The sequence below is a fragment of the Dendrobates tinctorius genome, unplaced genomic scaffold (genome assembly GCF_039654945.1).
Source record: "Dendrobates tinctorius isolate UK_male_01 unplaced genomic scaffold, ASM3965494v1 ptg000011l, whole genome shotgun sequence".
NCBI lineage: Eukaryota > Metazoa > Chordata > Amphibia > Anura > Dendrobatidae > Dendrobates > Dendrobates tinctorius.
Window position 1 is genome coordinate 100,241,109 of NW_027361679.1, and position 15,654 is coordinate 100,256,762.

At 45.8% G+C, this 15,654-nt stretch overlaps 1 protein-coding gene across 5 annotated transcripts in view; it reads right to left on the bottom strand.

The window, feature by feature from the left end:
• ELP1 (elongator acetyltransferase complex subunit 1) overlaps positions 1-15,654 on the bottom strand; it is a 170,169-nt gene that overhangs the window by 7,152 nt on the left and 147,363 nt on the right. For 3 of the 5 annotated variants that reach the window (XM_073545308.1, XM_073545315.1, XM_073545322.1), the window contains exons 33-35: positions 11,934-12,045; positions 11,728-11,855; positions 8,622-8,776 (exon numbers count right to left, since the gene is read on the bottom strand). In XM_073545308.1, the coding sequence (XP_073401409.1) occupies positions 8,622-8,776; positions 11,728-11,855; positions 11,934-12,045 (395 nt within the window). The other 2 variants (XM_073545338.1, XM_073545331.1) reach the window with 2 other exon arrangements.

Below are 15,654 nucleotides of genomic sequence, written 5' to 3' on the forward strand. Positions count from 1 at the left end.
TGCTATGTGTAAAGCCCCCTTTAGAGGCAATTTATCTGGACATATAAAAGGAACCTTACCTTGCTCTGCAGGCTTTATTGTTTTCTGTTGTTGATAAGAAGACATGATGCTATTTGCAGTTGAATGAGGACCTAGAACCTAGAGAGAAAATGGCAATTCCTCTCAAAAATATTGACCCAAAAGATTTACATGCAACCTGCTTTTATGTGGGAAAATGTTGGCCTTTTAAGACACTGAAACTCAAATGTTAAAGTATGAGAACATTTTCTCATGTGCTGTACGGCAGTGTTCAAAATAATAGCAGTGTGTTCAAAAACACGAGTTAATCACAATCTTTACACTAGTTTTTATTTCCATGCATTGGGAAGATTGCACACTGTTTTATAATTCAAAACATGAAGAGAAAAGTATATAACTTGTGGAAAATAGCAAAAAATGAACATCGGGCTGTTCTAAAAAAAAATCCCTAACCTAATATTTAGTTGTATACCCACAGTTTTTTAGAACTGCTTCACATCTATGTTGCATAGAGTCAACCAACTCCTGGCATCGGTCAAGTTATTCCAGTCCAGATGCTTGGACTACATCCCACAATATTTTGGCATTTGTTGGCTTAGTCTCCGATACGGCATTTTTAATGTTCCCCCACAAGTGTTCTATCGGATTGAGGTCCGAGTATTAGGCTGGTCACTCCATAACCTCAATTTTGTTGGACTGAAACCAAGACTTTGCTTGGTTAATGGTGTGTTTAGGGTTGTCTTGTTGAAACACCCATTTCAAGGGCATATCCTTCCTCTTCAGCGAAAAGGCAACATGACCTCTTCAAGTATTTTAACATATGCAAACTGGTCCATGATCCCTGGTATTCAGTAAATAGGTCTGGCACCATAGTAAGAGAAACATGCCCAAATCATGATGCTTGCACCACCATGCTTCACAGTCTTCAGAGTGTACTGTGGCTGAAAGCAGAGTTTGGGGGTCATCTGACGAACTGTCTGCGGCCCTTGGATCCAAAAAGAACAATTTTATTTTCATCGGTCCATAAAATGTTTCTCCATTTCTCTTTAGGCCAGATGATGTGTTCTTTGGCAAATTGTATCTGCTTCAGTACATTTTTTTTTTTTATTTTTTTTTATTTTTAACAGTGGGACTTTGGGGGACTTCTTGCTAAGGCTACTTTCACACTTGCGTTTTTTTGCTGCGCGTTTTTTGCGCACACAAACGCATGTAAAAAACGCATCAAGCGTTTGCGTTTTTTTACGGGTTTTGGTGCGTTTTTTTTAAAAAAAAACCACATGCTTTTTTTGCGCATATGTGCGCATTACAATGCGCACGTATACGCACCCATAGACTATAATGGGTGTTTTGCTGTAAAAAAAAAAATGCATTGCGTGCGCATGCGTTATTTTGGGGCAAGTCGGACGCACAAAAAATACAACAGGATGCATTTTGTGCGCCCTAGCGCGCACTACAAAAAAACGCATGCGCATACAAACGCATGTATATGCGCACCTATGTTAAAGTATGGGGAAAAAAACGCATGCTTTTTTTGCGCTAAAAAACAGCGCAAAAAAAAACGCAAGTGTGAAACCAGCCTAAGAGATTAGCTTCACACAGGCATCTCCTAACGGTCACAGTACTCACTGGTAACTTGAGACTGACTTTAATCATCCTAGAGCTGATCATTGGCTGAGCCTTTGCCATTCTGGCTATTCTTCCATCCATTCGAATGGTAGTCTTCCGTTTTCTTCCATGTCTCTGGTTTGGTTTTCCATTTTAAAGCATTGGAGATCATTTTAGCTGAACAGCCGATCATTTTCTGCACTTCTTTATAAGTGTAAGGGTGTGTTCACACGCTGCAGGTTCCGCAGCGGATTTGGCCGCTGCGGATCCGCAGCAGTTTTTGCTGCGGTGTACAGTACCATTATCCCTATGGGAATACAAAACCGCAGTGTAGACGGTGCGGATTTTTCCGCGGTTTTGAAACCGCAGAAAGAATTGACATGTCAATTCTGTCTGCGGATTCCGCTGCGGTTTGCCATCTCCTCCATTGAGGAGATGAAAAACCGCAGGGCAGAACCCCAGAGCAATCCGCAGGTAAAACCGCAGGTCTTCTGACCTGCAGATTTACCTGCGGATTTTACAAAATCCGGGTGGCCAAATCCGCACCCCAATCCACAGCGTGTGCACGTAGCCTTACCCTCGCCAATAAACTTTTTAATCAAAGTATGCTGTTCTTCTAACCAATGTCTCGGACGACCCATATTCCTCAGGCTTTCAAGTAGAAATGTACGTACAACATGTCCTGGCTTCACCCTTCCATAGGAGCCACATGATTCACACCTGAATCTTCACAGAGTGATTGGCCTCACTAATAGAACTACACACTGCTATTATATTGAACACCCCCTTTCAATTAATTATTCTAATACACAGACTCAAAAACATGCAGATCATGAATGCGGAGTCTGAGGATTTTCTTAGAATCTACTGCACCAACTGGTAAATTGACATGTGGTAATATAATTTGTACCAAAAACAGTGATTAATCTGGTTAGTCATATTGGAATGCTATTATTTTGAACACTACTGTATCTGCTGCGGAATTTCCACAGTGGAAAAACTATCAAAATCCACAGTAGTGAATATGGGTTCCATGCCCGGTGTTAGGACTAGTGTGGAAACCACCATGGTTACTTACCGGTAGCCGGTTTTTCCGGAACCCATGACAGCACCACCTGAGAGAGGGATCCGCCCCGCCAGGACAGGAACCTACTGAGACATAAGGGGCGGCACCTCTCCCCCGCTTCAGTTGGGTTACAGAGCATTGAGAGGACTTCCCGGTTAGTTACATGTTTAATCCAACACCACAACACTCAAAACACCCTACTAATTGTGCACACCATACAGTGAAAAAGGGGGGGAATGTACGGGTGCTGTCATGGGTTCCGGAAAAACCGGCTACCGGTAAGTAACCATGGTGGTTTTCCCTTCACCCATGACAGCACCACCTGAGAGATTTTTGGAGACTTCGAAACACCTTAGGGAGGGACCACCGCTTGCAGCACCCTTCTACCAAAGGTTAAGTCAGCAGAGGAGGATAGATTTAATCTATAGTGCTTAAAGAAGGTTGAAGGTGAGGCCCAGGTAGCGGCCTTACAAATTTGTTCGATTGATACCTCTGCCTTTTCAGCCCAGGAGGTCGCCACGGCTCTGGTGGAATGAGCCTTGATGCCGTCAGGAATCGGGATACCACTAGCTGAATAGGCTACACTAATGGCTTCCCTGATCCATCTAGCAATAGTCCCTTTTGAAACCCCATAGCCTTTCCTGGCACCCTGAAAAGCTACGAATAGGGACTGTGACCTCCTCCACTGGCTAGTGGCAGATATATGTTCTACAAGAGCTCTTTTAACATCCAGACTATGGAATTTTTCCTCCCCCAGATTTTTTGGATTTTCGCAAAAGGATGGAAGAACAATTTCCTGACCCCGATGGAAATCTGACACTACCTTGGGCAGATAACTGGGGTCTGTTCTTAACACTACCCTATCCTGAAAGACTTGCGTATAAGGAGGATTTACTGAGAGAGCCTGTAAGTCGCTTATCCTGCGGGCTGATGTGAGGGCTACTAACAGGATCGTTTTTAGGGTCAAAAACTTTAGGGGTAGCTGAAGTAATGGCTCATACGGTTCTTTTGTAAGGGCTTCTAACACCAGGTTTAAATCCCAGGGGGCTATTCTGGGTATTGGAATAGGCCTAGCTCTATGGCAGGATTTAATAAATCTGGCTATTCACCTATCTGATGCCAGTTTGCAATTGTAGAGCGCCCCTAGTGCCGACACCTGAACCTTAAGTGTGTTTACTGCTAACCCCATCTGCAACCCAGATTGTAAGAACTCTAGGATGTCACTAATCGGGGGTTCTTTCCCTAACGGCTTACCCAAGAACTGTAGGAACTTATCCCATGTTCTGCCGTAGATGTTAGTAGTCACCGGTTTCCTGCTTTTTAGCAGAGTGGCCACCAGCCCAGGGGAGAACCCCCTATCTATTAAAAGCGACCTTTCAAATTCCACGCCGTCAGATGGAATCCTTTGACCTGAGCGTGCAATATTGGACCCTGAACTAGTAGGTCCGGGATTTCTGGCAGAACCCAAGGATCGGAGAGGGACATCTTCCGTAGCAGAGCGAACCAGGGCCTTTTTGGCCAAAATGGAGCTATTAGAATCACCCTGGCTTGATCGTTTCTGATTTTTCTTACCACAGTCGGGATCAGAGTTACTGGGGGGAACGCGTAAGCCAGTCTGAAGTTCCACTGGATGTGCAATGAGTCCACTGCCCATGGGTTTTCTCTTGGGTTTAGAGAGCAGAACCTTTCTGTTTGCCTGTTGTGCTTGTTTGCAAAGAGGTCTATCACCGGTTCCCCCCAAAGCTGAATTAACTTTTGAAAAATGGATCGGTTTAGCGCCCATTCTCCTTGCCTCAGGGTATTGCGACTCAGGAAATCTGCCTCTATGTTTTCTGCCCCTTTTATGTGTAGGGCTGTCACGGAGTGTAGGTGATCCTCTGCACTGCTCAGAATGTCTGTTGCTGCTTCCATTAAGGAGTGTGATCTTGTCCCTCCTTGGTGGTTGATGTATGCCACTGCTACCTTGTTGTCTGACATGATGCGTACATCTCGACCCTGGAGTAGCGGAATGAAGTGGTTTAGGGCCTTGCCCACTGCCCACAGTTCTCTCAGGTTGGAGGATGCCTTCCTTTCTTGAGGTGTCCAGGAACCTTGACCTATGAGGCCCCTTAGGTGTGCCCCCCACCCCGAGGAGCTTGCATCTGTTAAAATTATATCTGTCGCCTGTCTGTCCCATGGTATTCCTAAGGTCAGATTTGTCTCGTTCAACCACCAGTTGAGAGAGTCTCTGGTTTTTAAGGAAAGCTCCAGCTTTCCTTCCAAACGCCCTCTTAGCGATCTTTGTGCTCTTAGTATCTCCCCCTGGAGTTGCCGGGTGTGAAACTGAGCCCACCTGACCGCCGGAATACAGGATGTTAGGGTACCTAGCAGGGACATTGCTTTTCTTAATGTCATACATGGTTGGTTTCGGCCCGCCAAGGCCAGATTTTGCACCTTCTCTATCTTGGACTCTGGGAGCAGACACTCTTGCCTTTCTGAGTCCAGTATAAATCCCAGGAAGGTCTGTTTCTTTAGGGGTTGTAATTTTGATTTTTTGAAATTGACTATCCACCCTAACTCTTGCAAGGTGTTGATCACCTGAGTCAGCTGTGCTGTACAGTGGTCCTCTGAACTGCCCACTATAAGAAAATCGTCCAGGTATGGTATTATGACCGTATCGTGAATCCGGAGAAAGGCTGTCACTTCCGCTATGACCTTGGTGAAGACCCTCGGGGCTATGGATATGCCAAACGGAAGAGCCCTGAACTGAAAGTGCCTTAGTGTGCCCTGAATATAAAGCGCTACCCTCAGGTATTTCTGGTAATCTGGATGGATAGGGATGTGGTAATACGCATCCTTTAAATCGACTACGGCCATGAAGCAATCTTGATGTAGCAGCTTCACTGCCGTAGTTACTGATTCCATCTTGAAGGTCGGGTTCTTTATCCGTAGATTGAGGCGTCTGAGATTTATGATAGTCCTGAACGACTGATCCGGTTTTTTTATTAGGAAAAGGGGTGAATAAAACCCCTTTCCTTCCTGTAAGCGTGGCACCTCGGACAGTACCCGCTTGTCTATCAGGCTCAGGATTTCTGTTTCTAAGGCCAGTTGTTCTTCGGTCATCTTCCTGATAGGTGTGATGACGACCACGGATTTTGGCTGACGAATAAAGGGGATTTTCAGGCCTTCTTTTAGGATGCTCAGAATCCAGGTGTTGGAGGAGATCTTTTCCCAGGCCTGGAAAAAGAGTGCCAATCTCGCTCCTACTGGAATACTGGCGTCACTGTGGTGACTTTTTGGAGGTGGAGGTGCCTCCACCAAACATAAACCCTGATTCTTTTTTCTTTTTATCCTCCCATCTTCTTCTGTCAGCGGGAGGATGCCCCCTATTGAATCTCCCCCTCCGAAAGGGCTGTCTCCTCTGATCCATAGGGAATCTGGGGAAGCCTTTTTTCTTATCGCCTGCTTTCTCCAGAATATCGTCCAAGTTCTTGCCGAACAGGAATCGGCCATCGCAGGGGAGAGAGCACAATTTGGCCTTGGACTGAAGGTCACCCGGACAGCCCTTAAGCCATAACGCGCGTCTAGCAGCATTTGATAGTGACGCTGCTCTGGCCGTCAATCGCATAGAGTCCGCCGAGGTATCTGCCAGAAAAGCCGCTGCCCCGTGCAAGAGATACATGTCTGATAAGATCTTCTCTCTTGGGACCCTTGACGCCAGCTTCTCTTCTAACTGCTGCAGCCAGATCATGAGGGAGCGTGCCGTGCAGGTGCCCGCTATCGCCGGCTTAAGACCTCCTGCTGTCGCTTCCCATGCGTGCCTCAAATATGAGTCCGCTTTTTTGTCTAGCGGGTCTCTAAGAACCCCTGCGTCTTCCAAGGGCAGGGCCGACCTTTTGGAAGACCTGGACACCGCTGCATCTATTTTTGGGACTTTGTCCCATATTTCCGTACCCTTGTATTCAAAGGGGTATCGTCTCTTAGAGGCGGATGGAAGGGCCCCCGATTTTTCAGGCTTTTTCCACTCCTTCTCAATAAGCGCCTGGATTTTCGCGTTTACTGGAAAGGTTCGTTTTTTCCTCTCCTGAAGCCCCCCAAACATGACGTCCTCTAGGGTTTTAGCCGCCCTTTCTTCCTGTAGGCCCATTGTGGTTCTAATGGCCTTTAGGAGGGCATCTGTATCTTTACAGGGAAACATGGCTTTCCCCCTGTGTCACTATCTGAGGAGTCTGAGGAGGATGATTTTTCCGCCTGAGATGATACTGATGCGGAATCTGAGGGGGAACTAGGGAAATCCTTCCTGCTTTTTTTCCCTTTTTTCAATAAGGACTTAATTGAGCCTTCCATTTCTGACCTGAGGGCAGATATTAGATTGGCTGCGAAACTAGGCGCTTCCTCCGCCATAGTCCGCTGAATGCACGAAGCACAGAGATCTTTTTGCCAGTCTCTTGCTAGGGGAGATTTACATATAGCACAATCCCTATTGTTCTTCTTGCTTCCTGCTTTTCTGGGCCTTTCCTACAGGGTGAAGCATACAATAGAAAAACCCCCTATTAATATACTGCTGACATTCACGAAGATCACTCACCACCCGTAATCAAGGGTACCGGATTTGGAGGCTGCGTCGGAGCACCTGACCCGCGCTCTTTGGACCTTGAGGAGTGCCCCGACCTGCGGCTGGGGCGACTGCTGCTTGAATGGCTTCCATGCTTTCTGCCAGAGGGCTGTGAGGGAGGCAGGGACGCTGAACGTTCCTGCTCGGACTCCATCTTGCACCGCCGATCTACAGCTGTCTTTCCTCTTTTAAATTGCATGCCTCCGCCTGGTGAGCGTCTTCCTCCCCTCCCCCCTGCGACCGCCGGCCCAGCGCTTCAGAAAGCCGGCCGGCGTCGCACCCGGCGCCATTACACCGTCGCCCTCTGCTGACGTCAGCCGGCGCACCCAGCATTCCAAGCGCCGCTGACGTCAGCGGCCGGAAGACGCCAGCGTCTCTCCCCTACCACGGGGATCGAGATGCGGCGTGCGCGAGGGGAGGGCGGCGCGGTGGTGGCTTCCCGGAGCCACCGGGATCCCATCCACGCCCGCACGAACCCGGAGCCCCAGGGACCCCAGGGAATGCGCTTCCAGGACCCGACGGCCGGCGCTACAGGTAAGCTACCTGTTCTTCCCGCGCCGGGACGGGCCTGGGTCTTTATCTTTTCTCTTCGCCCATGACAGGCACCGCCACAGTGGGATTCCTTCCAGGACAGGAACCCAACTGAAGCGGGGGAGAGGTGCCGCCCCTTATGTCTCAGTAGGTTCCTGTCCTGGCGGGGCGGATCCCTCTCTCAGGTGGTGCTGTCATGGGTGAAGGGAAAACAGACAATGCCACAGTGACCAGTCACAGATACAGGAGATTCTGCTGCCTGTGACTGTGCAGGTAGTGAAAGCTTTCAGTGCTTGCCCAGAGAAGAACACAGCATCATAAGCACTATGGGAACCGTTCATATAATGGATCCATAAGCAGCAAGGGGCCTAGAACCAGGGTGCTGTTGTAGCTTTGTATGCAAGTTCACATGCGTTTCTGGGATTTTGAAAATTTCACAAGTGGCAAACCCCTTTCAATTCTCAGAAACTAATAAGAAGTCATTGTATCAGTTAGGATGTGGTGTATGTGCTATCCTATATATATAAAATTGCTGTAAGCTCTGCTGTTGCAGACCTCACTAGTGCTGTGTGGACTACCTGACCTGTCCATCGGCTGTGTGGACAGGCACTCATGGAGCAGAGGCTGGTCCATTTTTTGTCATCATCTGTCGGAACCCCCGTTCTATAACCGCTACATCCTTTGCTTCTTTTATCAATTAATGGTCACAGTTTCATCACTGGCGCTTTATCCTTTGCGTTTCTCATGAATAGGAATTTTAGATATTGAATAGAACATTTCTAACAGTTAAGGACGTTCTAGACTTACTGGAGGGGCGATAACTGGCTGTGCACATGGAGTCCAGATGTCCGGTATTGAAGTCTCCATTAACAGGAGCGATTCGTGATAAAGGTGTTGCAGTTCTCTGGCGTCCGAATCATAAAGAAACAGGACGAGCACTTGCAAGAGCTTATTCACTTCACCTAAAATAAGAGAGAACACAACTCATTTGAAGGGGTTTTTTGTCAGAATTGTTTCCTTTTTTTTTTTTTTTTTCTATCTGTAATTCGGAGAAATCACGAACATTTTTCCCATGAAGCATTGACAAAAAAAGGGCTTTATCCACAGCATTGGTACTGCTTCACCCTAATCCCCACAGCTGCATCTAAAATGCCTCATTCAGCCATCAAAACCCCTTCTTCACTGATGACGGTAACGTACCCTAAAACATTGTAACTAGTGATGAGCGAGCATGCCGGGATAAGGAGTTATCCGATCATGCTCAGTGCTAACCGAGTGGCTTCAGCGTGCTTGAATACTATGTTCGAGTCCCCATGCTGAATGGCTCGTGGCTATTCGACAGCCACAACACATGCAGGGATTGCCTCTTTGTTAGGCAATCTCTGCATGCATTGTGCCTGTCTAACAGTAGCGAGACATGCAGCCGAGGGGACTCAAACATAGCATTCGAGCACGCTGAAGCCACTCAGTTTGCACATGTAAAAAAATCGGACATGTGCACAACGCCACTGAAGAACATGGGTACAAGTGCTATCCGTCAAACCCAGGGATCGCACTTGCCAGATGTAAACAGTCGACTGCACGAGTCCTAATTGTGATCAAACACTGGTTTATCTGCAGCAGCTTTGTTAATCCTCTCAATGATGAGCTCCTGGTATGCATTCCTCAATATCTCTGCCCACCACCGCCAATTAGCAGCTTTCTTACAATGCAAAGTAAAGTCAGAAAGCTGTCAATGAAATGAGCGGGTTAGAAGGAGCTCATCGTTGATAAAACAGTAATTTATTCAAAACTCTAGGGGGCTTATTCATTACGGCGTTTACTCAGAATTCTTGCATAAAACATGTTAATAAGTTGCAATATTTTTGCACAACTTAGAAGTTACACAAAAATATTGCAAGCATTTTGACGCCAGACTCAGCCAATTACGTCGATATAGACGCAACATGGGCAGGATGAGGTGTGACTACGCCCACCTATCAAATTCATGAAAAGTTATGTCACTTTATTGGCATAACTTACTTCTAAAACATACTGCGGTCCCTGGCTGAAGAACATTTCTGGCAACAGCACAGGCCAGATAAGAAATGTGCTTAATTCTTTAAGTGACATGCGCTTCCTCCTGAATAAGGCACATAGTATTCCAGGGAGCCCGTTCCTTATGGCTGTATTTCACAACGCCAGTCATAATCCAGCTCAAATATATTGTCAGAATCCATTTTTTCCTCAACCCTCCATCTGCTATAATGCTTGTGCATGCCGATATCATCTCCCACCTCGACTACTGCAACATCCTTTTCTGTGGCCTCACTGCTAACACCCTCACACCTCTTTAGTCCATCCTTAACTCTGCTGCCTGACTAATTCATCTCTCTCATCGCTTCTCCCCTCTGCAAATCTCTTCACTGGCTCCCACTGCCTCAGCGTATCCAGTTCAAATTACTAATACTGACCTACAAGGCCATCTATAACCGGTCTCCTCCATATGTCTCTGAACTAATCTCCCGATATCTTCCCTCACGTAATCTCCAGTCTTCCCAAGACCACCTTCTCTCCTCTACTCTTATTCGCTGCTCAATCAACCGCCTCCAAGACTTCTCCCAAACATCCCCCATCCTCTGGAATTCTTTGCCCCAACACGTCCGACTATCAACCAAATTCGGATCCTTCAGACGGAACCTGAAAACCCACCTCTTCAAGAAAGCTTACAGCTTGCAATGAGCCCGCTGCCGCCTCACCACTACCGGAGGAACTACCTCAACCAATGCCGAAGCTGTTGCAACCCCCCCGACCTACTGTCTCCTTTCCCACCATCCTGTAGAATGTAAGCCTGCAAGGGCAGCGTCCTCTCCCCTCTGTATCAGTATGTGATTGTTAGTTTGTTTACTGTAAGTGATATCTGTAATTTGTATGTAACCCCTTCTCATGTACAGCACCATGGAACCAATGGTGCTTTATAAATAAATAATAATAATCAATCGGCCACAAGGAATCTGTCATCAGGTTTATGCTTCTGATCTGAAGTCAGCATAAAATTGGCCCAAATTCAGGTCAGATATTGACATATTTGGAGCTACCTCGAATAGCTGCCACTATGAAAGGATTCCGAATCAGAGCTACTTTGCACACAATATAGTTTATAAGTTGACTTAAAGTGAACCTGTCAGCAGGATTGTGCTAAATAAACTACAGGCATTGTCATGTTGCTACTGTTATACTGATTAAAATGATACCTGGTGTGAAGAAATCAGTCTTGTGGTTCTTGTGTAATCAGTGTCAGAAGTTTCCAGCTAATGATATGCTCATGCTCCAGGCCGGGAGTCTTATTTTGGTGCTCTAGGTCAGAGAAACCAAGGAAACACCTGCCCAAAGGCCGCTCCAAAGCATAAACATGTTCCTCATCATAGAGACAGGGGCTTTGGGGTGGCCTGAGGGCAGGTTTTTCCTTGGTTTCTCTAGCTTAGACCAGAAAGATAAGACTCTGCCTACAGTCCTGCCCTGGAGTACAGGCATCTCATTAGCTGAAAACTCCCATCACTGATTACACAAGAATCACAACACGAATTTCTTCACAGCAGGTATAATTTTAATCAGTGTAAAAGTGGCAACATGACAATGCCTGTAGTTTACTTAGCTAAATCCTGCTGACAGGTTCTCTTTAGCACAATCACGCAATTGTTTGCACTGCATGAGCTTCATAAAATGTCTTTTTGGCTCCAGAACTTGGTACAGGTTCCTCTTGAATCAACAGGAGGCACAAGTTGAGACTTCTGTGCTTAATACTGAAGTTTAGGCAACAAAATGCATTTTATGTATGCAGCATGGACTACAAGCAGTTCAATGCCCTGCATTATGACCCTTGCTGTACTTCTATTTCTAAAACTGGTAGTTTTCATGGGGACATACAACTCACTCCTCATATTATCCACTGCACGGACAATTTCTCCCAGAGCTTCCAGAAGGGCCACATCCTCTAGGGGACTACCTTCCTTCAAACTGTGCTTTTTGCGTTCTGCTTTTCGACGGTTTTTAGATGACCTCCTACATTGAGGGAGAGGAGAAAGTCACTAGTTCTGACAATTAGCAATTCGACTTTTTTTTAGACTTTGTATCACTTACGAGGAAATTCTGGAATTACTATGAGAATATTTTCCACTCATATCACTTGTTGTCATGATGCTGCTTGTGTCTGAGAAAAGGTCGGATTCTGGACCGCCAGCAATTTCATCATCTAACAAAAAATATTGATGTAAATTTTAGTATCATATAAAGGATAATATAAATGTTTCAATCTTAACAAGATTTTTAGGAATGAACAAAAGGTAACATTTAGGGATATGTAAATCAAATGAGCAGTCAGGCTTCATTCAGACATCAATTTTTGTTGTAGGTTCTATTCGTGGTTTCCATGTCTAGTCAAAAGCTAAAAATTTTGCTATCATGTTAGTCAGTTGAAAGAGGATTGCCTGCTTTTTCATGTCATACTGCAACATCTGAGGAACCAGATCTAGAGATAGTAAGGGCATCAGTCTACAATCCTACATTGGAGATGAAATTGAATGCTACTTAAATTCTTCAAAATTCGCCAAAATGTGGATTTTATAAAATCGCTTCCCAAAGCATTCAGTAAAATAGCAGGCACTGGTCGCCATTTTGCTGAACCATAATCGGCCATCCAAAGGTTAAAAAAGTAATAATTTTACTTACTCACTGCTGACTTCTCCTCCCACCCCTCAGCTACTAATCGCCACTCATTAGGTCCTTGCCACATCTTCAGATAACCCACTATTTAGGATGGAATTTTCGTACTTCCTACACTGTGCTGGGATTTCCAGTTGTCATGGTACCCAGGAGGGCTTTGCACACGTTGTGATGTCATGATGTCAATGACCTCTTGCAAACTGAATCCTCCGGGGCGCCATGATACCCAAAAATCTGGGCACAGTGTGGGAGACACAAAGAATCTCTCATGGGCGGAGTCTGAAGATGCGGTGAAGACCGGATGAGTGGCAGTGAGTAGAGGAGGAGCGCAAGAAGTCAGCGGTGTAGTGAGTGTGTAAATTTTTTTTCTTACATATTATGCTTTGGGAATTGAAGAGTGTACAGAGCACAGTATGGAACATTAAATTCATGGACAATAACTTCGCACTAATAGGTGAATTCCAATTTTGGCTGATCCAGCCGTCTCTATCATACATCGATTAAATATTAAAAAAGGGAGGCTGTCACTTCCAACATGTATATTAAACTCGTTATAAATTTATATAGGGGATTTAGTCCCTAAAAGAAATCATAACTTCAGCATACATTTAAGTGTCTTTGTGCCTGACACACAAGCACATGAGGAAGCTTCAGCACATTCTTGGCATGAACTAAGGGCTCAGAGTACTATTACGCCCCTCAATTTACATTTTGAGCATGTCCCCTTATCCTGATTGACAGCAGCAAACTCTGCCTGAACTCACTCCCTGAGACAATGACACTGAAGGAGCCTAGAGGCGCTTAAGCCCCCGTTACACACTGCGATATCGCTAGCAATATCGCTGTAAAGTCACCGATTTTGTGACGTTGCAGCGATATTGCTAGCGATATCGCTGCATGTGATACTTACCTCCGACCGGCTCCCCCGCTGGTTATCGCTGATCGCGCGAGAAGCTCCTGGATCATTTCTCGTCGGCTGCTTCCTGTGGCGCCGACGAGCGACGCGTGGAGCCGAGTGGGAGGACGCAGGATCGCCGCGTCTGACAGGTAAGTAGCGATCCCCGTCCCCAGCGATGTCGCTGGTGAGATCTGCCTGTGTGGCAGCTCACTAGCGACCACCTAGCGATGCACCAGCGATCCTGACCGCGTCATATCGCTGGTGCATCGCTAGGTGTAACGGTACCCTTAGTCTCAATGCAGGCAGGCTCTCATCCATGGTTCCCATCTGTATTCGCCACTGGCTGCACTGATACACCCGAAAGTGTAACAGTGGGGGCCACAGACAGGACCCAGGGATGAGAGCCCGTCCACGCAGTCAGTTTGCTGCGGATTAAGTTCAAGTAGCGCTTGTTCTAGGCAAGTGGGTGCTGTCCATCAGGATAAGTACTCAGAACACTAACTGAGGTGGCGCAACGGTGCACCAAAGCTCCCTCATTTGCATATGAACCAAAACGCTTTTTTCTGAAACTAAAACAAATTAATACATGTGTGACTTTTATATGTGTTAAATTTGCATTTGGGTAGTGAAGACTCTCTTTAAAGGGGTTGTCTGATCTTTTGATGAACGTCTACAGATACTCAATATGATTGCAGATTCCTGAATCATTACAGTGTGCGTACACTGCACACTGTCAGGATTCTCTGGTTGACGAAGAGATACAATTTGCATACTTTCGGCCAAAATCCAACTAGACATGCTTGGCCTTGCTTAATTCACTTGTTACATCAGAGAATCCTGAATAATCCTGACAGTGTACAAGGAGCACATTGTAAGGTCTCAGAAGTCGGCAGTCATATTGAGTATCTGCAGACTTTCAGCAAAAGACCAGACAACACCCTTCAAGATTTACTCTTCAAGCTCATTTTCTTTTTTTATGTCCATTTGCTAAATCACTTGTCTGTGCTTTTTGTATACATGTGTTTTTTTTCCAAGTACTTTGTACCATACCTGATGAAGAGACCTAAGTAGTCTTGAAAACTTGTTTTGTAACATCACTTATTTTATTTTTGTTAGCCAATACAAGGTATCACAACTACAAAATTATTATTCTGTGTCTCTTACTGAGAGTGATCGATCTTCTTTCATGAGTAGAACACATACCCATTATTTTCTATACGTTTTTTCACATGCTTTTATTTGCTAAGGAGAACCATTTTTTTTTTAAAGCAAATGAAAAAAGCAGATGCCACACTGATGGTAGAAGTTACACGCGACCTGATAAATGGATTAAAAAAACAGTGATCAAAATCAAATCTGTTTTTATAGTAAGAAAAATCGTAGTTACTTACCGTTAACGGTATTTCTCTGAGCCCATGACAGCACCACGGAGAGAGGGGTTCCGCCCCACGGGGACAGGAAACCTACTGACAAAAAGGCGGTACCTCTCTCCCGCGTCAGTTGTTTTAGAGCATTTAACGGAACTTTGGCCTATAACATGAACTACTTTAAGAAAAAGAACATTTCTATAATCATTAAACTACGTAGAGGAGACACCACGTGACTATTTGGCTAAACTGTATTTACAATAAGTGCGCACCCCACGCGTGTAGGGAGGGAATATACGGGTGCCGTCATGGGCTTAGAGAAATACCGTTAACGGTAAGTAACTACGATTTTCTCTTTCCCCCATGACGGCACCACGGAGAGAATTGCAGAGACTATCTATTAGGGGGGACCACTGCCTCCAGCACCCTTCTACCAAAGGTTAGATCTGAGGAGGTGGCTAGGTCCAGCCGACAGTGGTTAAAGAAAGTTGAAGGAGAGGACCAAGTAGCGACTCTACATATCTGCTCAATGGAGACGTCTGCTCTCTCTGCCCAGGAAGTAGACAGCTCTTGTGGAGTGGGCTGTTATTCTGTCTGGGACGTTCGCCCCTGCGACGAGTATGACAAGGTGATGGAGTCTCTTATCCACCTCGCCAGGGTGTTCTCTGATGCCTTCTGCCCTTTTCTTGGCCCCTGGAAGCACCCAAAATAGACCTATCCTTTCTACACTCCTTGGTGGCCTGTAGGTATTCAATTAGGCATCTCCTAACATCTAGTGTGTGTAATACCTCTTCTCCCCTGTTTTTGGGATTGGGGCAAAATGAAGGGAGGGAGATTTCCTGGGTTCTGTGGAATCGGGATGATACTTTCGGCA